At 53.9% G+C, this 25,372-nt stretch overlaps 1 protein-coding gene across 1 annotated transcript in view; it reads right to left on the bottom strand.

Annotated features, from left to right (window-relative positions):
• Positions 1 to 9,149: 9,149 nt before the first annotated feature.
• The window catches only part of NUP210 (nucleoporin 210), a 130,768-nt gene continuing 114,545 nt past the window's right edge, over positions 9,150 to 25,372 (bottom strand). The window contains exons 32-40 of the mRNA XM_074334110.2: positions 24,618 to 24,838; positions 23,255 to 23,391; positions 20,604 to 20,727; positions 19,404 to 19,550; positions 14,851 to 15,101; positions 13,698 to 13,914; positions 11,921 to 12,016; positions 11,757 to 11,840; positions 9,150 to 10,569 (exon numbers count right to left, since the gene is read on the bottom strand). Of these exons, the coding sequence (XP_074190211.1) occupies positions 10,469 to 10,569; positions 11,757 to 11,840; positions 11,921 to 12,016; positions 13,698 to 13,914; positions 14,851 to 15,101; positions 19,404 to 19,550; positions 20,604 to 20,727; positions 23,255 to 23,391; positions 24,618 to 24,838 (1,378 nt within the window). The 3' untranslated portion in view covers positions 9,150 to 10,468. The remainder of the gene's footprint in view (positions 10,570 to 11,756; positions 11,841 to 11,920; positions 12,017 to 13,697; positions 13,915 to 14,850; positions 15,102 to 19,403; positions 19,551 to 20,603; positions 20,728 to 23,254; positions 23,392 to 24,617; positions 24,839 to 25,372) is intronic.

Here is a 25,372-nt window from a genome sequence, read left to right as displayed (position 1 = left end):
GTTTAACTGGATCAATGGGTTTCAAAATTTTATTTCAGAAGCAGACTACCTCAGAAAAAACATCAATATATGAAATATCAAAGTGTATCTTGAATAAAGAGCTGCCACAGATCAATAAGGAAAAAGACAACCATGATAGATTTGCATTAATGAACTTGATTCTTCACCCCTCTTTTCATACCCTATGCTTTGTGACTTTGCAGCCCCTCCCACCAAAGGTAGAGTCTATTTCCCAAGCTTTGATCCTAGATTCAGTCACATGACTTGTTTTTCCTAGTAGAATGATGTACAAATGACAGTATGCCAGTCCCAGCCTAGTGCTCAAGAGACTGTGTTTCCACTTGCTCTCTTGCACCGAGGTTGTCACCATGAAAAGGACATTGGCCATTGCTCCTGGGCGGAGGGTGTGAGACACATGAAACAGAACCCAGATGAGATTAGCTGACACCACACTCATGAGAAATAATTAGTGTTAGCTGATTTAAGTCACTGAGATTTGGGGTGGAGGGAGAGTGTTTGTTCCACAGCAATTGCTAACTGATACACAAAACACAAAATTAAGCATATAAATAGGTATTATATAGTATCACTCTTTTGAAGTAACAAAGGAATAAGTTAAAAAAAATAAACATTTTTGTGGAGGATGGACAATTCACAGAGGAAAATGTGATTGGCTAATAAACAAACAAAAAAGTTCATCTTCACTAGTAATGAAAGAATTTGATGGGCCGGCCCGGTGTCTCAGGTGGTTGGAGCTCTGAGTTCCTAACCCTGAAGGCTGCTGGTACGATTCCCACGTGGGCCAGTGGGCTCTCAACCACAAGGTTGCCAGTTCAATTCCTCGACTCCCGCAAGGGATGGTGGGCAGCACCCCCTGCAACTAGCAACGGCAACTGGACCTGGGGCTGAGCTGCGCCCTCCACAGCCAAGATTGAAAGGACAACAACTTGACTTGGAAAAAAGGCCTGAAAGTACACAATGTTCCCCAATAAAGTCCTGTTCCCCTTCCCCAATAAAATCTTTTTTTTTTAAAAAAGAATTTGAATCAAAATTATAAAATGCCATTTTCATCCACCAAACCAGCAGAATAAATATACAGTATTCCCCCCTTATCCACTTTCCATGATTTCAGTTACCTGTGGTCAACTATGGTTCAAAAAATATTAAATGGAAAATTTCATAAATAAACAATTCATAAGTTTTAAATTGTGCACCATTCTGAGTAGTATGATGAAATCTCACTCCATCCTGCTCGGTCCCCCCACCCCCACGTGAGTGGCCCGTTTGTCCAGCTTGTCCACATGGTGTGTATACTGCACACGCTCCCCTCCTGTTAGTTACTTAGGCCATCCAGGTTATCAGGTCGACTGTCACGGTGTCTCAGTGCTTGTGGTGAAGGCATCCTTTTTTTACTTAATAATGGCCCCAAAGTGCAAGAGTGGTGATGCAGTGATGCTGGCGATTCGATGTGCCAAAGGGAAGCTGTGAAGTGTACGTATGTGCGGAAAATATACAGTATATACAGGGTGCAGTGCTATCCACTTTCAGGCATCCACTAGGGGGCTTGGAACTTATTCCTCTTGGATAAGGGGGACTACTGTACCCGGATCAGAATATTATGTGTTGGCAAGGACGGGGAAACAGAATTTCTCATATCCAGATTGCGGGTGTGAAAATTGGTACAATGCTTTGGAAAATAATTTAGCAGCAGCTAGCCAAATTGATAATGGGCACACCCTTTGCCCCAGACACTCTTTGCTATCCGCCCTAGAGGAACTCTGGCCCCTGGGCCCACGGAGCCTTGTTACAGAAGTGTTCAGTGCATCGTGGTATAGTACAGCAAAAATCCTCAACAGCCTTCTGCCAACATTAGGAGAATGAAGAATTAAGTTGAAATGAAGCTATATGATGGAATAGTATGAGACATTTACGAGAAAAAGGTGTGTGGGAGGAACAAACTTTCCTCTACCCTCAAGGTTCTTGTGCCTGGTCTAATATATAATCAAATAGACACGAGACAGATTATCAAGAGAAAACAACCAAACTCATTAATGCACACACATGTATGGGAACCCCACATGACGAGAGGCTCAGAGACAGAAAGGGAACGTGGGTACGTAAGACAGCCTGAGCGGGGGATGAGGTACGCTGCCCTGGGGGCTTCGAAGGGTCATTGCAGGATGGTAAGAGCAGCTGCTTAGCTTAGTAAACAGAAGTTTGCCCTGCCCTGTAGGAAGGAGGGTCAAAAAGAGATTATTGTTGATAATCTCTTATTATGGGCAAAGCCCCTAATTCAAGTTTTTCTAGGTAGTCATGGGAGGGGCAGAAGTTTCTCTTGAGCCTGAAACTAAAATTGCCCTTAGCTCAAAACCATTTATACACTGCAGAAACGCATCTTGAGGTGACATGTTCTGAACCCCCACAGAAGCAAGATGCTGACTGTGACCAGTTATGTAAAATCATAGAAGTACACACAAAACTATAGTGTTCACTGATGCTTATTAGTACCACCAAAGTTGCTTTGGAAGGCTAGGCTGCAAAGTCATAAAAGTAGTTGCCTCTAAGAAGGGAGCAGAAGGGATAGAAGGGCAGAGGTTAAATGAAATTTAAGTCACATTTTTTCGTTTACCTATTTTTTGAAAAAATACACCACCACCGCCATCACCTAGGAGCCCAAAAGACTGTGCTAAAAGGTGCCCACATTGAGTGGAAGGCATGGAGGAGGGTTGCCATATCATTCTTTGTACTTTTCTATATTAAAATTTTTCCTTATGAAAACTGACCCGTGGAACAGCCCGAAGCAGAGCTCTCTGAGGGGAGGGTACCGGCGCCGTCACCCTGCCCGCACAGCTCCCTGTCCAGCCATGATTGCAGGTGGCCAGACACAATAACGGGTGTGGAAAGCGACCCCTGACACAATCGGCGTGGATTCAAATCCTGGCTCTGCCACTTGCCAACTGTGTGATGCCAGAAGGGTGGCTTATCTTTGTGTACCTCAGTTTCTCTGTCTGTAAGTAGTCATACCTCATAGGGCTGTGAGGACGGAGCAGATTAGAGATTGGGACATGCTCAGCACATGCCTCATGGGCCAGTGAAGTAAATGCCAGCTGCGTTCATCGCTCACTCTGCTACCAGGCCTCTTCCGATGGTCCACACCAGCCACAGGGAGCCATGGTTGGTGTGGGAGCTGGTGGCTACTCTGCCGAGCTGCCTCTGCTTGGCCCTGACCCAGGTGGCTTCCAACCCTCCAGGCTGCTGGGGGGAGTGGCTTAGGGGAGGCTGGAACAGCCTTCCCCTCCCCACTGGCATTTGGGGTAAAATGAACTAAAGAGTTTCAGCTGCCATCTGCCTCCCTAGCCCTGCTCTTCTCCCCACTGGCTTCAGGTTCAGGGTGTTCCAGAAAATGAGAGCCCCAAGATGGAGGAAAACCCACAATCACTTATTCCGTTCTATATTCATTCAACAAAACATCCTGAGAACATCCTCCCTGTGTCGTCCCCACTCTGAGGGATGCAGTGGAGGAGGAGGCTGGAGTGGGATCGTTTTAGTTTGGGTATGGGACCCACATCGATGGAGCAAGGAGTCTTTCTGAACCACAGTTCCATCAACCCTCATGGCAGCCTTGAGTGTGCGGCTGGCAGTGCCCCTCCCAAGAAGAAAAACTAGGGCCGGGGGTGGAGGGAGGCCTGCACCAGAGAGTTCCTGTGCCTTTCATCCTCAGAGCCTCCTGCCCGAGCCCTGGCCTGGGCTCTGAACACCTGCTGCCCTTCCAGCCTCTGCTAGGGCCACCCAGGAAACCCTGCCCCAGCAGGATGGATGGAAGGGACAGCAACCAGCAGGGGCCAGGATAGAACAGGCTGAAGGAAGGGGCCCACCGCAGGGTTCAGGTATGTCAATCAGCCTCAGTGACAAGTGGCAGAAAACTTGCCTTCGATGGGTTCAGACAGAAGGGCATCCATAACATGCTTTGTATTAGTTACCCAGTGTCGTGATAACACTGCGCAACAAACTGTCCCTAAAGTGGGTGGTTTTTAACAATCATTGTTTCTTCCCATGTCATGGGTGTGTCGGTCAGTTGATGTGGGATGGGCAGGGATCATTTCAGGTCCGTTTTAGGTGTCTTTCCTCCTCCTTGGACCAGCAGCCACCTGGGCTCCCTCATCATGGTCAATGGCAGAAGCACAGAAGGGTGAGTGGAAACTTGCAATGTCTCTTTAAACCAAGTTCTGAACTGACACTCTATCACTCTCATCCACATTCGCTTAGTCAAAGCAAGTGATGTGACCACAGCCAGCTCCCAGGGAGGGAAATATACTCAGGGTCGAGTGGGAATCACTGCAAAGTCACATGGAAGAGGGTGTGCACGCAGGGAAGGCGAGGGCTGGCACAATGACAGAAGCTACTCTGGGTGGGGGCAGGACCGTATTAGAACAGCTACTTTGCAAATGAGGGAACTACTGAGGCCCAGAGAAATGAAATGATTTGCATTTTCCATCAGACTAGACCTTCGCTACCCTTCCTGGATGCCCCAGACTCTGGGCTCTCTACTAGCTGGTATATCAGACTTTGAGACGTAAAATTTCCAGAATCACACACACAGACACACACACACACACACACACACACACACACACACACACACACGGAGACACAGACACCCAGAGAGAGTTAATTTTTGTCCAAATTTAGGAATTCTGGAGAAATAAAGAGCCATATGCAATCCTATATTTTTAGCGCTACATGGTGCTAAAAGCATTTTTGGCACCCTTTGGAGAGCGGAAAGTGCTTGGTTAGTTTTGGGGACAGAAAGCTGAACCGCACTGCATGCCGCCTTGTTTTGTCAATGCACTCATTTGGGGATGGTCTGGCTACTGCTGGCAGCACGTGCATTTGCCATCCTCGAGTGTGCTTTAAAATGGCAGTCACCTCTGGGGAAAGTAAAGCCCAGACCTCTTACCTGTGCATCTGATTCTCTCTCCAGCTCCAGAGGATCCAAGATGGGTATAGGGGAGAAACTGTCATCATCAGAGAGAAAACCAACTGGGCAGATGCTGAGCTCTTTCCATTTTTATCTGAAAGATGTCAAGACGGTTGATACCTGGTACCCACTCCACCTGAAGGGACACCCTGCAGGGAGGGATGTGACCGTTCCCTTGCCCTGACCAGCCAGGGACCATGACAGACAACCCCAGCTGTGAACATGACGGAGCCGTCTGCCAAGGAGCCTTCTGGGAAAGAGTCTTTAGTCCTTAGAGGGAAGCAGAGAGAGCGTGGCTCGGTGCTCCTCTTCCTGTGGAGGCTGCGGTGTCTGGATGTGGTGCGATGCAGCTATCGTATGCACTGCGGGGGCCTGCTTGAGGGCATGCTGGCATTTTTAAGTGCTAACTGTGCACTCATTATGAAAGTGTTCAAGATTTTTCTTCCCTTGTTTCAGTCATCAATTCAAATGGAGACCACAGCCAAGAAATCAGGGCAAGGCTGAGACTCGGAAGGGCAGCGATGGAAGAATCAGGAAAAATTACCAAGAGCAAAGATGTGTATTAGAGACTAAGACTAAGCTTATCCACACCCTCATATTTTTATTTTCAATTATTATTATTTTTTTGCCTAACATTATTTTTAATGGGTATATATATTCTATCACCATTATTTTTGGTGTACAAAGCAACATAATAGACATTCACACCCCTCACAAAGTGATAACACCCCCAGTCGACTATCCCTCTGACATCATATGTAGCTGTTACAATTCCATTGACTATCTTCTCTATGCTGTACTCCACCTTCCGTGGCTATATTTACCTATATATTTAGACATGGTTGACATTCAGTATTGTTCTACTTCAGCTTCAGGTGTATAGCGCATTGGCCAGGCATCTACACAGTCTATGACGTGATCCCCCTGATAAGTCCAGTGCCCATCTGGCACCTTACGTGATCTTTACAACATTGTTGCTTATATTCCCCATACTGTATTTCACATCCCCGTGACTATATTGTGTCTAATAATTTGCTATTTCTAATCCCTCCACCTTCTTCCCATCCCCTCCCCTCTCCCATCTAGCAACCAACAGTTTCTTTTCCTATATCTCTGAGCCTATTTCTGTTTTGTTTGCTCATTTATTCTGTTCTTTGGATTCCACATATGAGATCATATGGTATTTGTCTCTCTCAGTGACTCACTTTACTAAGCATAATATTCCCAAGGCCCATCCATGTTGTTGCAAATGGTGAGATTTGATTCTTTTTTATAGCCGACTAATACTTCATTGTAAAAATACGCCACAGTTTCTTTATCCAATTGTTTCTCAATGGGCATTTCAGTTGTTTCCATATCTTGGCTATTGTGAGTAGTGCTGCAATAAACACAGGGGTGCATATATTTTTTCAAATTAGAGTTTTGGATTTCTCTGGATAGATACCCAGGAGTGGAATTGCTGGGTCACAAGGTAGTTCCATTTTCAACTTTTTGAGGAACCTCCATACTGATTTCCACAGTGGCTGCACCAACCTGCAATCCCACCAACAGTGCACGAGGGTTCCCTTTTCTCCACATCCACGCCGGCACTTGTTGTTTGTTGATTTATTGGTGATAGCCATTCTGACTGGGGTGAGGTGGTATCTCATTGTGGTTTTAATTTGCATTTCTCTGATGGTTAGTGAGGTTGAGCATTTTTTCATGTCTATTGGCCATTTGTATGTCCTCTTCGGAGAAATGTCTCTTCAGGTCCTCTGCCCATAGGGTTGTTTGTTTTTTTGCTATTGAGTTGAGTTTTTAATATATTTTCATACCCTTGTATTTTTAATTACTACATATGGATACAAAAGTTGGACAGTGAAGAAGGCTGATAGGAAAAAAATTGACTCATCTGAAATATGGTGTTGGAGGAGAGCTCCATGGAGACCCTGAACTGCGAGGAAGACGGACAAGTGGGTCCTAGAGCAACTGAATCCTGGAACAGGGCTGGAGGCAAAAATGACCAAACCGCAGCTGCCCTACTTCGGGCACATCATGAGGAGGCAGAATCTTTGGAAAATACAGTAATGCTGGGAAAACAGAAGGCAGCTGGAAAAGAGGAAGCCCAAATAGGAGATGGACTGAGTCCATAAAGAAGCCATAGGCTGAGTCTCCAGGAGCTGAGCAGGGCTGTGAGGACAGGACACTGTGCACCTCACTCATTGAGTCACCAGGAATCAGAGCCACTCAATGACAGGCAATACAACTGCACCGGCAGGCTCTGTGCTGAACATATGACATTGCTTGAATGCTTTCTAGGCCTTTTGCGTACCAGGTCCTGGGGACATAGTAGAATCAGGCCTGTTGCCTCCCTCAAGGAGGTCCTAGCTGGGACGGGCAGTGGGGTCAGATGATGGCAGCAGTACGGGGAATGCCAACAGAGGTCCAGGGGGCTGGAGGGGCACCCTGCCTCCGCTCGCCCGCTCACTCCATCTCATCCTCTAAATAAACGCTCTCTCCATCTGGGCTTCTCGTGCCAACTTTCCCCAACTCAGTGACAGCAGCTGTGTGAACCCAGCACCTTCCATCTAGGGACACATTTTGTCTTCACAGAATCCTCGTCAGAGACCAGGGCCACGGCAGTGACAGTGCCTACAGGGGCTTCTTAGATTCTGCATTTAGCTTCTCAGCATGAGCAGGCCATGACAGGGCTTACGTGTCCTAAAGCTCTCACTTGTCTCCCAAGCACTTCTGTGCCGTGTTCCCCTGCTCAGGCCTCCTCCCTGCCCCAGAGCCTCCTGCAAGGAGCTGAGGCCTCTCACCTCTCCCTCTTCTGCCTTTCCTTCTGAGTGGGATCAGACACTTCCGCCAAGAGAGGACACCCCCCTCACCCACCCACTGCCCCAAAGACAGGCCTCATACATGGTACCTTATGTTCACACTGCTATGCCCACATCAGAGAAGAGAAAGCCGAACAAAGCCCAGACTGGGAAAGAGGCCAGGGCAGGCGTGCACAGGCAGCACGGGGTAGCTCCGGGCCCTGGCCCCAGCTGCCTGGTCTCCAGGCCCATGCGGGGTTGGGGAGCGGTGTGTGTGGACATGCAGCGTGGCCCGAGCCACGCAGACTGGGCTGTCCGGGCATGCACTGGGGCACTGCCATTGAATCAATGGCATTAGCTTGGATGTAAAGGGACCCACTCGATCACGAAGCCGACGAGTGCTCTCCCCTGGTAAGGAGGCCACCCGGGGTGAGGGTGCAGCCTCCATGACACAATGGCCCAGTGATTCTGGTGGCTTTACCACCCTTGCAACATGGAACCCTCACCTGGGCTGCTCAGCCAGGGAAGGGACGACAAGGTGAGCAGAGTACCGCCTCCCACGAGCTGCATGGGACACTGCTGCCCACGTTCTGTGCCCACAGGGGCATGTTGGCTTGTGGCAGCAAAGGGGGATGGGAAATGCCGTGTTTTTGGGCTGCTTTTGGCCTGCAGCTTGAAAAGGGGTTCAGATCCTACGGAAGAAGGTGGAGTGATGTCAGTGACAACTTGTCTCCACCACAGGTGCCTTTGGGGGCCTGTGACCACCTCATTTCTCAGCATCCAATCCCACACCGGTTTCACAGGCCTCTCGGGACACCGTGTGTCACTGCTCTGTGAAGGCAGAAGGGGGTACTGGGGGACCACGTGGGGGTGGAAAAGCCGGCAGAGGACCAGCCTGAGGGTCGTGAGTAATGAACAGGCAGAGGCTAAGGGTCTGGGGAGGCAAGGTCGGGCAGCAGACAAGGAGTTGCCCAGAAGGCCGGGAGATGTCCGGCTGTAGAGGTGAGCGAGAGGAGTGGCTGAGCAGAGGTGCTGGTGACCCTGGGAGGTCAGCCTTAGGCTGGCAGAGGGAGAGAAGCCCGAGAGAGAAGGCTGAGTTGCCACTGGGTGACATGTGGCTGTGTGGACAGGGCAGCCACGTTCTCCTCCAGGGAAGGCACCCATGGGGCCCTGGTCAGGCAGCCCTGGCAGCAGGCTGGTGTCTCAGAAGTGGGAGGAAGGCCTTGGTGCCAGAGAAGGGAGGTGTAGTGCAGAAGGCTCAGGGCGGGCAGAACAGACCTCCTCCCCAAAAGCCCGTAACCAGAAGCAAAGTCACTAGGGCCTGGGTCACTCACAGGCAGGACTCAGGCAATTCTGCAGTGATCACACATCTCTTAAGAAATTATATTGCGCTTTATTAAATAAACTGAGTAGAAATGCACCTATTTACACCATGTTGTCAGTTTGAGCTCAAGTAATATGCAAGGCACAATTCTCCCTGTCTCCAGCTTTACAAAAGAAATCCCATGGACCAGCCCTGAAGGACTGAAGTGGCTTCACACTTGTGGCTCAGAATCATACAGGACCCCACAGTGTCCACGGGTGCCTGGCCCTGGGCTGCATCTCCAGGTCTTCCTGAGAGTGCAGGGCCCCTGCCCAGGGCAGGGGGCTGCATGTGGAGGTCTCAGTTGCTGAGGGGGTGAGGTGGGGGAGGAGGGATGACTTACCCCAGCCTCCTTCTCCTCCCCAGGCCCTTCCTGGATGGTGGGCCTGCAGGACCTGGCTCGGCCCAGCTCTGCCCGCTGGGGAGCTGCCTGGAAGGCCCTGGGCCCTCCACTGCCTCCAGGGAGGCACCTCCTGCTGGGGGCAGGACAGAGGCTCAGATCTGCTGAGGTGTGACTGTGCTACAAGAGGGACAAACAACACTGGGTCTTTGTGCTTGGGCAGAACACAGCTGCTTTTCCAAATGAGGACTTTTCCAGGAGAGGACATTCCTGACTCCAGCTCAAGGACATTCCAATATCCCTGTGCTGATAGAGAAGCCGTGCTGTCCCCACTGGGCTGGGGCCGAGCCCAGGAGATGTTTCCACAGTTTAGGACACAAAGAACACAGAGACCAGCAGTCTGTTCACAGTGGCCTGACAAGGGGCAAAGGCAGGTTGTTGGTTGCTGCCCAGTGTCTGTCTCCCTGGAGCCCGGGCGGCACGGGGTCCAGCGCTGCGATCCTCAGGCTTCTGTGCAGGACGCTCGTTATTCACTCCCCTCATGTCCCAGCAGGAGCCAGATTAGGGGGAAGTCGTTTCCACAGGGAAAAACACCACACAAAAATGTTTTTAAAAAGTCCTTTCCCTGAGACTACAGCAGTAACATCATCTAAAGACAACTTCGAAACAGCTCGGCCTGCTCGAAGTCTTGGGAGGCAGTGGTTTCAGAGACGCTAGGAAAATAAAAGCATAGCTGCGCATTGTCCAGAAACCCTAGACAACCAGGCATGGAGGAATGAGTCGGAAAGTCTCAGCCTTTGCAGGGCTGAAGTAAGACAAACACAGTCCGATATGTGAGAACAAGCCAACGCGCAATGTAAACTAAGGTCTATGAGGACAGAGGCGGCAGTGAGCGTGGGCTCGGGCCTGGGGCTGGCTCCGGGCTGGGCCGAGCAGGACAGCCTGCCGTGGGGGCACAGGAGCGCTCGGGCGTCGGTGGGGCGAGCTGCCTAGTGCGTGGCGTACGCTGGGCTCCACAGCCCCGACGGGGGACTGGCCCGGCGACTAGGCAGTGTATTGAAAGACATCGGGGGCGATGAGGCAGCAAAATCTAGGGTGGAAAGAGATGAAGTGAGCAGCTGAGCGCCAGGGAGACGGACATTCCCCAGAGATCCCTGCGAGCAAACGGTAGCAGGCACCTCCCTAACCGTGCCCCAGGCAGCCCTGGGCCAGTGGATGGGAGGACACAGGGCCCTGAACTGGCCCTCGCAGGGAAGGAGCACGGCTGGACGCACAGTGTGACCCGACCTCCCCAAGCTCAATGGCATGGAAGTGTGCAGTCCACAGGGCATCCAGCAGGATGCTGTCCGACCAGCAGGACCAGCCTCTGGGCAGGGGCAGTGGCATGAACAGACTCCAGGTGAGCGCAAGAGTCTGACGCATTAGGGAGACAAGGTGCTGGGGGGCTCCCACACACAGGGAAGCCAGTGGGGAGACGCAGTGCGGAGGGCTGAGAGCCGCCATGAGGACAGCTGCCAGCAGGGGGATGAGCTGCTGGGCCTTCCGCGGCTTCATAGGCCACATTCACAGGCCCAAGAGGCACCCCAGCCAAAGGCTATGGCTCTGGGTCCAGGATGCAGGTGGGAGCTTGTTACCTTGGAAAACACATCTATATACAAAACTGCGTCCTCTTCCAAACACTTCATGGAGCCCTGGAGGCCTGGACATGCCCCACCATTGGGTCAGACAGCAGCCAAGCATTTCTTGTTGGGGGTGTTAGCATTCCAATGGGAACCAGGAGACGTAACCTGCCGTGCGCAGCTGTGTAGGCTCAGGGGACGCCACTCACAGAGAGAGGTGGCCCTGGAGCCGTGCAGGACTGCCGGCCGGGGCCACCAGACACCCGGCCTATTAGGAGGCATGGGCTTGGCAGTCTCCTCCCTCCCTCACCAGCACTGCCTGCAACCCCATCTCTGCGGCAGCCAGGCAGCCAGCTCAGACCCACTGCAGTGTCCCAGCCACACACCTGCAGCGCAGGGCCCCCGCTGCCAGCCTCTCCTCCCTGTACAGCTCTGCAGGGAAAAGCTCCCCTGGCCCAGGACCTCGGACCCGCACGGAAGCCGTAAGGTTCTGTCCCCCGGCTCCCACAGGCGCCCTCCAGGCCTCAGAGGGCTGCTCCTTTCCGAGGGCCACACCTGCCGAGCACTGGGGTTCAGGGCCTCGCCCCCAGGCCCTTCCCCAGGACCCTTCTCCTTCACCCCACTTCTGCTGGGCTATGCCCGCAGGGTGGCTACTCACAGTGGGGGCTGTGCCGAGGGCTGGCTCGGGGGGTGACGGCTGGCGGTGCGGCGAGCTCCCGGGGGGCGCGGACCGTGTGGTAGGCTGCGAGACCACAGAGGTGGCTGGTTAGAGCAGGGCTGGGACGGGGGGTGACCCAAGGAACACAGTGCCGCCAGCCTCACCTATGACCACGACAGCGGTGCCAGCCAGCATGGCAAACAGTGTGAAGAACATGACTTGGTAGGAGTCCAGGAAGTGCTGGAAGAGGCTAGTTCCATCTGTGATAAGCAGAAAGGTATTACTGAATGACCCCATGAGGGCCCCCGTGCCCATGTCCATGGTCAGAAGGGGAGGTGCCCTGCCTGGGGCTTGGGGCCTGTCCGGTCCTGTGGGGCTGTCACCCAGTACTCTCCCCTCCCATGTGGACTGCTTGATCCGACCCTGTTCCACCAACAGCCTGCTTCCTCGGAGGAAGAAAGGCTCAGCACTGCTCAGCAGGAAGCTGTGGTTTCTTTATGGTTTGGGGATAGAACAGGCCTGTCTGGGGGAGTCTGGAAGGTGTGGGCTGCTGGGGAGTCAGCCATAGTGCCCAAGAGACAAGGTAGTATTGAAAATGCCAAGTCGTGAGTCAGAATCACAAAACTTCGCCAGGGAAAAGGTATCAGACAGGGACCCACTGCTCTGAGAAGTGAGACTGAGCACACACAGGGCTCAGCTGCATCTTCTGCCCAAAGCTGCTTCTACCCAGGGGTCCGCCTCAGCCCTGCCCAGGCCTCAGCCCACACCCTCACACTTATCAAGGACCTGCCCCCCCCACTTCACTGGGCTGTCCTGAGCTCCACAGGAAGAAGGCAGTGGTTTCCTCAAGTGTCCCTGACATTGGCCCACGCCTTCAGTCCACTCCCAGCCAGGCCTGACCAGGTCACTTCGCTCTCTCAGAAAAGCACCCAAGGCCTGATGTGGTGTCCCAGGCTCCTTCCAGCTCCCCTGGGCAGCACCTTCCCCTCCACATCAGCCCGAGGTCTTCCTGAATGCATCGCCCTCGCCTGGCCATGAATCCTTCCAGCCCAAGCTGCAGTGTCCACTTTGAACTGCCACCTCTCCCAGCAGAAGTGAAACCATGTGCAGCCCATTTTCAGCCACGTCTCTAGAATGCTTCCGTTCTCACTGCAGGCGTGATTCCTTGCCTGTCTCCTGGGGTTGGGGTTTGGGCACCTCTCAGCTTCGGCCCAGCCCGGGGTCTGGCACATACATGTGCTAAGCCATGGCAACAGAATGATGCAGTCATGCGTCACTGAGCACCCCACCGTGCGTTGTGGAGCCTTGTGCTAAGTGCTGCCCTCATACTTAACTTCTAGCTGGGGAAGACCTGAGGAGCCATCATAATTAGGCTAATTATGGCACAAGTGATAGCTGGCAGAGTGTTACAGAAGAACACCAGGGTGAGAGTGTTTGCAGTGAGGTTCAGGTTTTCAGATTCCAGGAGAAGGTAATGTCTGAGGGAAGCTCTGAAGGGGTTTGGGCCACGGGGCTCTCTGGGGCAGCAGCATCATAGGTAGAGAGCACAGCAAATGCCAAGGGCTCTAGTTGCGGCCAGTCTGGCTGCAGCAAAGTACATGTGGGAAATGAGTCATAAAAGGGTCGGGAGGGCAGATCACACGGGGGCCTTTTGGGCCTGGAGGGACTTGGGCTTTACCTCCCCAGGGATGTGGGAGGCACGGCAAAGTGCCGAGCAGAGAAGGGTGATCTAGTCACATTGGAACAGGCTCTCTCTGCCTGCTGTGTTGGAATGCACCAGGGCGTGACTGCCCAAATGGCAACTTCCACTTTGTGAGACATTCTGCATTTCTCACTCCCCCAGTTCCCACGCTTCCAGGCTTCCACGAACACCCAGGGCCCCTCCAGCCCCTCCCTCCCCGCCCAAGTCCGTCCCAGCTGGTGAGCTGGCTCGTGACTCACAAGGACCAGGCCCTCGGTGATCCATCACGAAGGCCACGGTGACCGGAATGGTGATAGCTTGGCTAGTCGCGGGGCTGGAGAAGGTCACAGCGGTGGACAGAGGCCCCTGGCTGCCGGCCACTGGGTCCGAGATACCAACCGTGTACGTGACAAAGCTGGGCAGCCCAACAGACTTCTCCTTCTCGAAGGCCAGCACGGCTGGGTTCCCCGATTTCACCTGTGAGAGACGTCAGGGCTGGAGGGGAGCATCCCCATTTCTGCCTGAGATGCTGTGCTTCCCTCCCAGGCCTGCAGGCTAGAGGTGGGGACCCCTGCCTAGGTGCCACATCCTAGGCAGGTGACGATGCCCTGATAGCATGCCATTCCGCGGAGTCGGGGAAGGAGCACAGTCTGTACGTGGGGTGCTTTGAAGGCAAGGACAAATCAGTATCATTGAATCCTAATCCAGCGCTCTTTAAAAACATACTAACCTGACATGAACTATCTCCCAAACGCCACCTTTCAAGGGAGCAGCCTGGACTCTGTTAAAGGCTGATTGCCAGGAGCCCAATCGCAGGCCTGGCAGCCCCTGTGTCACAAGAGCCCACTTATTCCTGTCTCACGCTGAGATTATTCAGCGCTGCGCTGCAGGGGACAAGAGGGTGGGCAGGCACAGATGCCACGAGCGCCTGCACACAGACCCGTGGTCCCTTCCCAGCTGGGTGAACTCCAGGACACCACTCATCTACCGGTCAGCAGACAGGGACACTGAGGCCCCGAGAGAAGGGCCCTGTCCCCTGTGGGCACGACTCAGTGACAGGTCATGCTTAGGCTTTTCTCTTGCCCACGCCAGCAGCATTCCTGCACTGAACGCCTTCACTCACCACTAGCTGCTCCCTGGACAGCCTGTGCTGGGGAGGCCCTGCGCCAAGTGCTGCCCTCGTACACTTAACCAACTGCTGGCAAGGACCAGCAGGAGTCCTAATGCTTCATACAATCACATAGGCTAACGGAGACCAGTGTGCTATGGGGTAGACAGGGTAAGAATATTAATTTTTTTAAAAATTTTAATTTTGAAAAGAGGTGGTTCAGGATTTCCATATTCCCTCCAGCCCTTCTGATTCCTTGTCCTTTCCGATGCCCTAGCTTGTGAATGTGAATGGACACTGCTCACCTCCAGGTTCTCCAGAATCTCCATGGCACCAAAGACCTTGACCTCGGAGCTGGTGTAGTGGTTGCTCAGAAGGATTTCAGCCTGGTCGGCATACAGCCCTGGGCTGAAGGGCACCTCAGCCCCAACCTGCTCTCCAGAGAAGTGGCTGCTCAGGAGGGAGGCAGTGACCAGCAGCGCTGTCTTCTTCAAGCTCAGGAGCTTCAGCTGCTTGTCCGTCAGTCTGTGCATCGTGACCAAGCAGAGGTACTTGCCTGTGGAGACAAGGAGGTCCCACTTTGTTCCCTCTCCCACCTGTGGACCCTGAGAAACATGATAACAACAGAGAAGAGCTCCTGCTGGCTACCCGGGCTCAAGTTTAACAGCATAGCTTGGCAGCCATTTCTGAACAGGGGCCTCTGACGCAAACCACACTTCAGGGAGAAGCCAGCACTGAACTGCCTGGCTGCACTGTGGTCCTGCCATCTGAGCCAGCCCTTGTAAAGGAGTTCCTGGAAGTGTGTTTCAACCAACAGGACTGAGGCTTTCCCTGTCCAATCAGAGCTGCACAGCTATATCACCATCAGCATCTTCACTGACCAATCAAAGCAGTTCCATTTTGACCAATCAGGACAGTGCCTTTTGGGCCAATCAAACTGTATTTGGAGTCTTCATTTGCATGAGGACAGACCAATCAGGGAGTATACTTTCCCTTTCCACTGAAGACTGTTTCTCAGGCTGGAGCTGAAACACCAAAGATGTCTTGCTGGACCAGAGTAGAGTACAGCAGGCAGAGCAGAGCTGTCCAGCCAGAGAGGAGACTCAGCCCAGGGCCACCTCACCCCCAGGACACCTCGCCCAAGAGCCGCCTCACAGCCGTGCTCTCTTAATTGTGCTAGAATACTACTGAGCTGTTCTCACAGCTGAGCTGTATCACAATTGAACTGTTTGCATTCAATAAACTTTCCTTCTTCATCACACCCCAGACTGGGGGATTCCTGTTGGCATTGAATTGGCACCAATGATCACTGGTTGACACACACATACCTGATGCTATCCCTTCTCCCTGCTTTTCTAACTGGAGAACTCCTACTCAATCTTTAGAGCCCAGATGAGGCATCACCTCCCCCAGGGGCCTCTGGGAAGTCCCTTTTCAGTGCCCCCAATCCACTGGACACCCTTTCTGTGGCCAGCACTCTGCTTTGCTGTCAGAGAATCCCCTATTCACCAGATCCCCACTGGAGTGATGCTCTCTGGGGCAGAAAGGTCTAGTCCAGCTCTGTATCTCAGGGCCCAAGTAGCCTGGCTCAGAATAAGTGTGAAAAAATGGTAAACAGACTCCATGACCCATCTGGGCTGCAGGCTGAGCTGGGGCTGACTCCCGGTACGACCGATGGCCCCAGATACAACAAGAAGTTCTATGAAGACTAGTTCGGACTATTTTGGTGTCTCACGTTCTCCATGCCTGACCCAGAGACATAAGTGAGTTGAATAAACACTGTGAGTGATGCTTTCGAAATCTCCCTAAACCTGGAAACCTAGATGCCTGAGTGAGGGGTCCATCTATGCCCAAGTGCCCCTAGACGAGTCCCTTCCATGCCAAGTGCCCCTAGATGAGTCCCTTCCATGCAAGGTGCCCCTAGACGAATCCCTTCCATGCCAAGTGCCCCAGACGAGACTCTTCAATGCCAAGTGCCCCTAGATGAGTCCCTTCCATGCCAAGTGCCCCTAGACGAGTCCCTTCCATGCCAAGTGCCCCTAGACGAGACTCTTCAATGCCAAGTGCCCCTAGATGAGTCCCTTCCATGCCAAGTGCCCCTAGACGAGTCCCTTCCATGCCAAGTGCCCCTAGATGAGTCCCTTCCATGCAAGGTGCCCCTAGACGAATCCCTTCCATGCCAAGTGCCCCAGACGAGACTCTTCAATGCCAAGTGCCCCTAGATGAGTCCCTTCCATGCCAAGTGCCCCTAGATGAGTCCCTTCCATGCCAAGTGCCCCTAGATGAGTCCCTTCCATGCCAAGTGCCCCAGACGAGACTCTTCAATGCCAAGTGCCCCTAGATGAGTCCCTTCCATGCCAAGTGCCCCAGACGAGACTCTTCAATGCCAAGTGCCCCTAGATGAGTCCCTTCCATGCCAAGTGCCCCTAGACGAGTCCCTTCCATGCCAAGTGCCCTTAGACGAGACTCTTCAATGCCAAGTGCCCCTAGATGAGTCCCTTCCATGCCAAGTGCCCCTAGACGAGTCCCTTCCATGCCAAGTGCCCCTAGATGAGTCCCTTCCATGCAAGGTGCCCCTAGACGAATCCCTTCCATGCCAAGTGCCCCAGACGAGACTCTTCAATGCCAAGTGCCCCTAGATGAGTCCCTTCCATGCCAAGTGCCCCTAGATGAGTCCCTTCCATGCCAAGTGCCCCTAGATGAGTCCCTTCCATGCCAAGTGCCCCAGACGAGACTCTTCAATGCCAAGTGCCCCTAGATGAGTCCCTTCCATGCCAAGTGCCCCAGACGAGACTCTTCAATGCCAAGTGCCCCTAGATGAGTCCCTTCCATGCCAAGTGCCCCTAGACGAGTCCCTTCCATGCCAAGTGCCCTTAGACGAGACTCTTCAATGCCAAGTGCCCTTAGACGAGTCTCTTCCATGCCAAGTGCCCCTAGATGAGTCCCTTCCATGCCAAGTGCCCCTAGACGAGTCTCTTCCATGCCAAGTGCCCCTAGATGAGTCCCTTCCATGCCAAGTGCCCCTAGATGAGTCCCTTCCATGCCAAGTGCCCTTAGACGAGACTCTTCCATGCCAAGTGCCCCTAGATGAGTCCCTTCAATGCCAAGTGCCCCTAGACGAGTCTCTTCCATGCCAAGTGCCCCTAGATGAGTCCCTTCCATGCCAAGTGCCCCTAGATGAGTCCCTTCCATGCCAAGTGCCCTTAGACGAGTCTCTTCCATGCCAAGTGCCCCTAGATGAGTCCCTTCAATGCCAAGTGCCCCTAGGCGAGTTCCTTCCATGCCAAGTGCCCCTAGACGAGTCCCTTCCATGCCAAGTGCCCCTAGATGAGTCCCTTCCATGCCAAGTGCCCCTAGACGAGACTCTTCAATGCCAAGTGCCCCTAGACGAGTCCCTTCCATGCCAAGTGCCCCTAGATGAGTCCCTTCCATGCCAATTGCCCCTAGACGAGACTCTTCAATGCCAAGTGCCCCTAGACGAGTCCCTTCCATGCCAAGTGCCCCTAGACGAGACTCTTCAATGCCAAGTGCCCCTAGACGAGACTCTTCAATGCCAAGTGCCCCTAGATGAGACTCTTCAATGCCACGTGCCCCTAGGCAAGTCCCTTCCATGCCAAGTGCCCCTAGACGAGACTCTTCAATGCCAAGTGCCCCTAGGCGAGTCCCTTCCATGCCAAGTGCCCATGGGAGAGTCTCTTCCATGCCAAGTGCCCCTAGATGAGTCCCTTCCATGCCAAGTGCCCCTAGGCGAGTCCCTTCCATGCCAAGTGCCCTTAGACGAGTCTCTTCCATGCCCAGTGCCCCTAGATGAGACTCTTCAATGCCAAGTGCCCCTAGGCGAGTCCCTTCCATGCCAAGTGCCCATGGGCGAGTGTCTTCCATGCCAAGTGCCCTAGACAAGTCCCTTCCATGCCTATTCCAGCTAAACACCCTGGGCAAGTCGGCTTCCTTGCTGGCCATTTCTCTTGGTCAAGTGGGGGAACATCACCTCCCTTGGAGATGCATGAATGAATAACCAGGGCCCAGAATCACAGACTGCCTATTGTGCACTAAGCACTGAGCTTGGGCCCTGCACCCAGTGTGCCCCCAGGATGCATCTTCTGTTCTCAGACAGCCGCCTGCAAACTGAAGATGCTTTGCTGCTGCTGCCAGAGATAGAGATGCAGAATGAGCCCAGAGAGCGGGACCCCAGCATGCTGCAGCTGGGCGTATGGCCTGCCAGCCTGTCCCAATTAAGGCTGGGCTGCATATTCTTAGAAAGACCTGAGAAAAGCACCCACTGATCATCAACAGTCATCATCACAACAGCATTGGCAGCTACCTTTGAGGACTCAGGATGTGTGAAACATGTCATAGGAACTGTCCCAGGAACCCTCACAGAGCCCTAGGAGGGCACTCTTTCCTCAGATCGAGGAGGTGATGCTTGGCGCGACTCAGCCTGCAGTTCCACAGCTCAAGTTCACGGAATGCTGTATGGCCCTGGACGATTTAATAAGACCCCTTCCATGCCTCGCTGGCTCGCTCCTCTCAGAGTCCTGACCCGCAGGCAGAGCAAGGCACTACCCTCCCCATTCCACGGAGGGATACAGCCTCAACATCCACAGGCTCCGAGCTGGGAAGAGCAAAGAAGGCACTGAGCCCAGGGGTTCCCTCTGAATCACGTCCTTTGTGCCGGGGCAGATGGACGCCTACAATGGCCATGACCCAGCACAGGGACACCAACCCCTTCTGGAGGCCGCACTGAACCCAGAGTCACAGTGTCAATCCCAGGCTGGGCTCCAGCCACTGTGAGACAAATGCGCTGAAGGCAAACCTGCTGTGCAAGGCAATTTCTACTTTCAAACCCCTGTACACTTACCCAGAGTGGTGTCAAACCTTGGTTCTGCAGTGAAAATGTCACGTGCCGGGAAATCGAAGACATCTTGCTTGAACTGGAGCTGGCAGCTGATGAGGGATTCTGGGCGCAGGGTCTCAATGACTTCCATCTGGGCCAGGGAACACTCACCTAGAGATGGGAGAAGGGTAAGAAAGGCGTGGGCCAGGCCTGCAGCCACCACACATAGGCCTGCCAAGGCCTCGGCACCTGCCTAAAGAGCCCCAAGATGAGGGAGCAGGCTGGCCAGGCCACAAAATTGCACCTGCACCCCAATTCCTTCCACATTAGGCCACCAGAGCTGCCCAAAGCTTCATGATTGTGCCATGGTTTATAGAAGCTGAGGACAAATTTTACAGAGGAGGGCATCATTCTGAATGCCAGGCAATTTCAGATCAGAATTTCAGGATTTATTCTAGCACTTGTGTCCAGGGCAGTGGCAGATGGGTCAGGCCACTAACATGTGCCATCTGTCCCTGTCAGCGGGGACAAATGGGCAACTTCGCTCTGGACGTCAGGAGGGCCCCACGGGTACACTGAGTGCCACTTCAGCAGCAGCACAGTATTGGGCACTTGCACTGAGGTAGGAAAAGCGAGATTACCATGACGTTTCAATAAATCTGCCTCATTAATCAGAACAAAAACAGTGGTATTTAATTCTATCAGTTAAGTGGCTTTTTAAAAAAAGCTTTGTATCTACTTTTATTAAAAAGCCTTCTATTAATTTTTTATAAGTTGATGTATTAATTTCTGGCAGCTGTGTCCAGGGCGCTCATGGGCAGGGGATGGGGTTGAATGTGCTGTGCATGACTTGGGAGAGGTAATTACAAAAATCACAATCAGTGACAAGGCCTGCTAGGTCGTCACTTTCTGGGATTAAGGGTGGTCAGTCGTGGCATTCTTTACTGTGGTGCCTGAGGTTGAAGTCACATTTCTAGCTCAGAAACAGATAGTTTCTGGGTGCCTGTCTCTTTTAGGAAGACTCCTTCCGTGGCATCTGCTTGTGGCTGACTAGAATTTCTAAAAAAGCTGGAAGGGGCAGGCCAGCTAGGGTTAAAAGTTCTCTCTGGAGTTGGCATGAGTTTGAGCAGGAAAAGGCCCATCAGAAGGGCACAAGAAGCCCCCTCCCCATTCCCTGAGCCTGGCAGGGCCCCTTCCCAGGCCGCCTGACCCCCGACTCTCTACCTCTCAGGTTAGAGTTTCTGTCTCCCACGGTGACCGTCACTTTGGAGGCTGTGTCCTCCTGGAAACTGGTCTGGACGGGGCGCATGTGACGGGCTACGATCCTCTGAGGGATGCCGATCACTACCTGGGAAGGAAGCCAGGTGAGCTCAGTGAGCACCAGCCATGTGCCGGCCTATACATCTCTGTGATCGCACCCTCTGGCCTGTGATGCAAGCACTGCCCATTTCACAGGTGATAAAACTGAGGCCCAATGCCTAAATGATGTGCTGGAACATGGCAGAGCTGGGGTAGACCCCAGGCTGGTCAGATTCTGCAGCCCAGGGCTCTCCCACTGACAAGAGCAGAGAGCTGAACAGCAGGCCTCACTCAATTCATTCATGGGTCTGAAGTGAGCTGTGGATTTCGGCGCCTGTGAGAGTTATCGTCACTTCTCTGTACCTCGATTTGGTTAATTAATCTTTCAGCAAAGAGAGAAAAATCCATTTTACTTTACTGTCATTTATCCAAAACAAATCAGCCTGACCAAAATGTGAACTCATAGGCCCTGGCAGTGAAGGGTCCCCAGACTCCAGTGTTCCCAGGCTCCCCTTGCCCAGCCTGCAGCCAGGAACATGCAAACACCACAGCTGCACGCCTCCACTTCCCCCACAGAGCCCAGTGCCCTCTGCCGGGGCAGGGGTGGGGGAGTGAGGGAAGTGGGGGGGTGGAGGGATGGGCTGGGTGGAGGGGAGCCAGCTCCAGGGCAGCCTTCTCCAGCTAGAAGGCCTCCTGCCCCCTCTGGGAAGGCACCGAGCACTTCCTGCCTCCCCCAGGGCTGATTTCTACCAGAAAGGGGATGGGTACCCTCCCCCTGAAGTACCCGCAGCTTCCAGGGCCATGACCCCCACAGAGCTCTGGGCAGGCCACGGACCCTCGGTGGCCGCTACCTCCTTCCCTGCGCTGCCAATTCCCACCGTCCTCCAAGGTCTTGCCTTCTACTCCTGACCCCATGCCCGCCGTGCCGCAGTCCTCCCCGGCACCCTCATCGTCCTCCATACTTGGCCCCACCCCCGCACATGCTCCCACCCACTCCCAGGTCTTCCAGAGCCATCTCTGTGCGGTCGGCCCCACCCACCCATCTCCAGCTTTCTGCCTTGGTGCTCGGACACACCTGACCCAGTATCACCACCAGCCCCACTCAGAGGAGCTCAAATCACCATGTCCCAATGTCACTCATCGTTCTCCCCCCACTGGCCCTCCTCCTGTGCTCCCCTCTCAGAGCAAAGGACCAACATCCACCTGGTCACCCAGCCAGACCCTGGCGTCACCCCCACGGCCTCCTTCTTCCTCATCTCCCACTTCCAAACAGTCACAAACCTCTGATGACCCCCCTCCTGAATCTCTCCTACACCCACCCTTAGTTTCTGCCTACCCGCTGGTGCCAGCTGACAGCCCTTGTTGGGTCTCCTGTCTGGTTACCCTGCAGCCACTCCTCTTCTCTTGGGCTCTTAGGCTCTGCTGGACACCGGGTGATTGTCCCAAAACTAGCTCCGATCAATGTCACTATTGGATTTAAAAGCCCTGATGAACCCCCCCTGCGCTGGCATAAGCCTCAGCCTCTTCACCTGGAACAATCACAGTGCAGCTAATGCCTACTGAGCACTTGCTGTGTGCTGAGAGCCATCCAAGGGCTTCACAGGTGTTAGCTCAGGGCTGCGCACCACACTAGTATCCCCATTTTACAGGTGAACAAACTGACGCCCAGGGAGGTTAAATCACTCACCCAGGGTCACAGTCTCTCAGTGGCCCTCCTGGGATGTGAAGCGAGGCAGGCCTGGCCCTGGAGCCTACACTTAACCACTGCATGGAACTAAGTACCTGGAAGTTGGCACATTTCACGATCTGATCACAAAGCCAGCCCCCGCTTCCCCACATCCTATATTCCAGCCACTGGGGCTCGGTTCTTGAACCCTTTGCCCGTTTCACGCTCCCTCTGCCAGCACCCCTGAGCACTTGAAGCAGCTCCGTCCAGGAAAGCACAGCCTTAGGGTCACAGGTGCACCTCTCTGCAAGCAGCGGGCGCTAACCGCAGAGCTGCAGCACTAAATACGCGCACGCTCACAGGTGAAACTCCTGGACCTGACAAAGGCATGTGGTCTCTCACACTGACACATTTGGGACACAGCCAAGCTTCGCTCATTGAGTCATTCTCAGCTGGAGATAAACAGAAGAGAGAGCAGTTTTGTTTGTCTCCAGAAAGATTCAAAAGGTGACTCACTGGGGGAGGGGTACCTTTGCCTGTGATGCCCAGTCACTGCACTGGCCCATCCACAGCCGCAGCCCCCAGGGACACCCATGCGGCCATGCCCACCCTTGCAGGCACAGCTCACGTCCAGGGGGAGGTGGGACCCACACTAGGAGGCTGCCTCTTGCCATCACACCATGTGAGCATGGGGAGACAGAAGCTGAGAAGACACGGGCACTCGTCCAATCCCAGAGGTAGTGGGTGGCAGACCCCCCACTCGTGACTTCCAGACCCTGACTGCCGCCAAGGCAATGACACATCTTTCTCTAAAGAAAGGGGAACCATTCAGTATGGAAAGCTGACAGTTTCATCCCAAAGTTCAGCCATGCCTCTCAGGCCATGAGCCACGTGTGTCCTGAAGCCTCACCTCCTTATAGGTCCTCAGAAGCCCAGCGACCTCGTAAGAAATCGTCACGGAGCCGACATCCCGGGCCACGGCCACACCCGTCTTGGGGTCGACGTGGAGGATGCTGCTGGCTGAGGAGCTCCAGGTTCCGGGGAGACCTGGGAGAGGAAGCCTGGGTGTCACCCATCTTGCCCACGTCTCATACTGCAGCCAAGCCCCATGTTACCTGGTCACTGTGCCAGCCTTCTTGCTGCCCTGCCCCCATACCACACAGCGGCCACACGGCGCTCACTCCCCACCCTCGGGCAGAAGCCACACTCTGTCTGTTTCTGCAGCCTGGCTCGGCCTGCTCCCCTCACACTCGTGGCTGTGGCGTGTGGAGCCAGCTGCCCTGCTCCCACACCTGCTCACCGCACAGCATAGCCTGTCAAGGATAACCTGTGGCCCCTGCCACCCCCAGCGCCTCCCCCTGTCCAGAGATGACCTGGGTGCTGGCCCTCTGGCCCCGCCCTGTACACGCCCTCCTCCACAGCACACCCCTGCCCCCACTCACACTGTTTATCAATCCCTTTTAGCAAATAAAGCAGGTGTCGGGCTCAGAGCTGTCACTAAACAGCATTTCTTAGGTAAAAGCATATAATAAATATAATAAAAGGACTCAACAACCGCATTTTATTTACGGCAAATTATACTTGTTTTTCTTGAAAGACAGTACTTAACTTCCTTTTAAAATGAATTTAATTAGGGGAAAAAAATAGAGAGCTACTCTGAAAAAAAAAGGAAGTAATTGTACGTGGAGCTGACGGCCGTGCAGGTGGCAGGGGCATGCCTGAAATCAGCGAGCTGGCCCCTGGCTGTTCTTGGCGACGGTTCCTCTCAGAGGCATGCCCTCCAGCATGGTAGCCACTGGCCATGACATTAATTAAAACAAAACATTCAGTTCCTCAGCTGCATTAGTCACATTTCAAGTGTGCAATGGCTAGTGGCTACTGAGCCAGACAGAGTAGATACAGGACATTTCCATAATGGCAGAACGTTCTACTGGACAGAGCTGTTTCCGAGCATGGGTTGGCAAAGGGCTATATACTAGCTAGACATTTGGGCTGTGTGTGCCCGAAGGTCTCTGATGCCACCATTCAACTTGGCAGTTGGGTGAAAACAGCCACTGACAACATGCAAACGAATGGGTCTGGATAAGTTCCAGTAAACTGGCACTTGTGCAAAGAGGGTGCTTCCCGGACTCCTGCTCGGGGACATAGTCCAACTCCTGCTTGTACCGCTCCCACCACGGGAAGCTGTGCACCTCCCCCGGGAGCCCACTGCCAATTCTGCGTGGGCCCATGTCTCCCAGGGAGGGTTCCCTGGGCCAGGGCCTCTCTCTTACCTTCCAGGCTGACCAGGACAGTGGCCAGACAGAGGACATCCCCCACCACCAGCGTTCCAGGCAGCTCCGGGGAGATGGCCTGTTGGACGGGCAGCGGGACGAAGTCGGAGAGGCCCATGTGCTCCAAGTCCCACACGCGGAGCAGCGTGAGGCCCACGCTGGTGGAGCGGACGACACAGGTGTGATTGGTGGGGCCCTTCCCGATCTGCACAAACTCGTCTCTAGGCACAGGAGGGAGATGAGGGCTCTCAGGATCGGGAAAGAGCCCCGACTCCGGGGGGGGGGGGGGGGAGTGCAGTATGGGTCCTGGGCGACACTTTTCACCGACGGCAGCCCCAGACGTCACTCTGATTCCCAGGTACCCAGCAGCTGCTCCAGAGGACAGAGCACCAGGGGCCTCCCACGACCCCCATCCCTCACCCAGAGGAACCTGTGGCTCTCATCCAGGACGCCCACATTGCCACCCCCAGATGGCAGGGGGAGCTGAGGCCCAGGGAGGAAACTGACCCACAGGGCACCAGGATGCGTGGGGCAGGACAGGCTGCCCTTCTCAGTGTAAGCTGAATGGGCAGCACAGCTGTGCCCACTTCCTCACCTGTCAGAGGGAGAGAGCAGTATACTGTCACAGGGGTGTGACATGAGCACTGAACCAGATGTGGAGCTGTGAGCACTTAGGCCAGAGCCTGCCGTGGCGACAGCTCAGTCCACACGAGCCAGTGTTGTTCACTGGATGGGTGGGCTGAGGGCGAGGCCCT

Source organism: Rhinolophus sinicus, chromosome 17, assembly GCF_057876585.1.
Source record: "Rhinolophus sinicus isolate RSI-liver-muscle chromosome 17, RSI-T2T, whole genome shotgun sequence".
In the NCBI taxonomy this organism is placed as follows: Eukaryota; Metazoa; Chordata; class Mammalia; order Chiroptera; family Rhinolophidae; genus Rhinolophus; species Rhinolophus sinicus.
The sequence above is the reverse complement of the archived record's forward strand: the minus strand, read 5'-3'. Positions and strand labels throughout refer to the sequence as shown.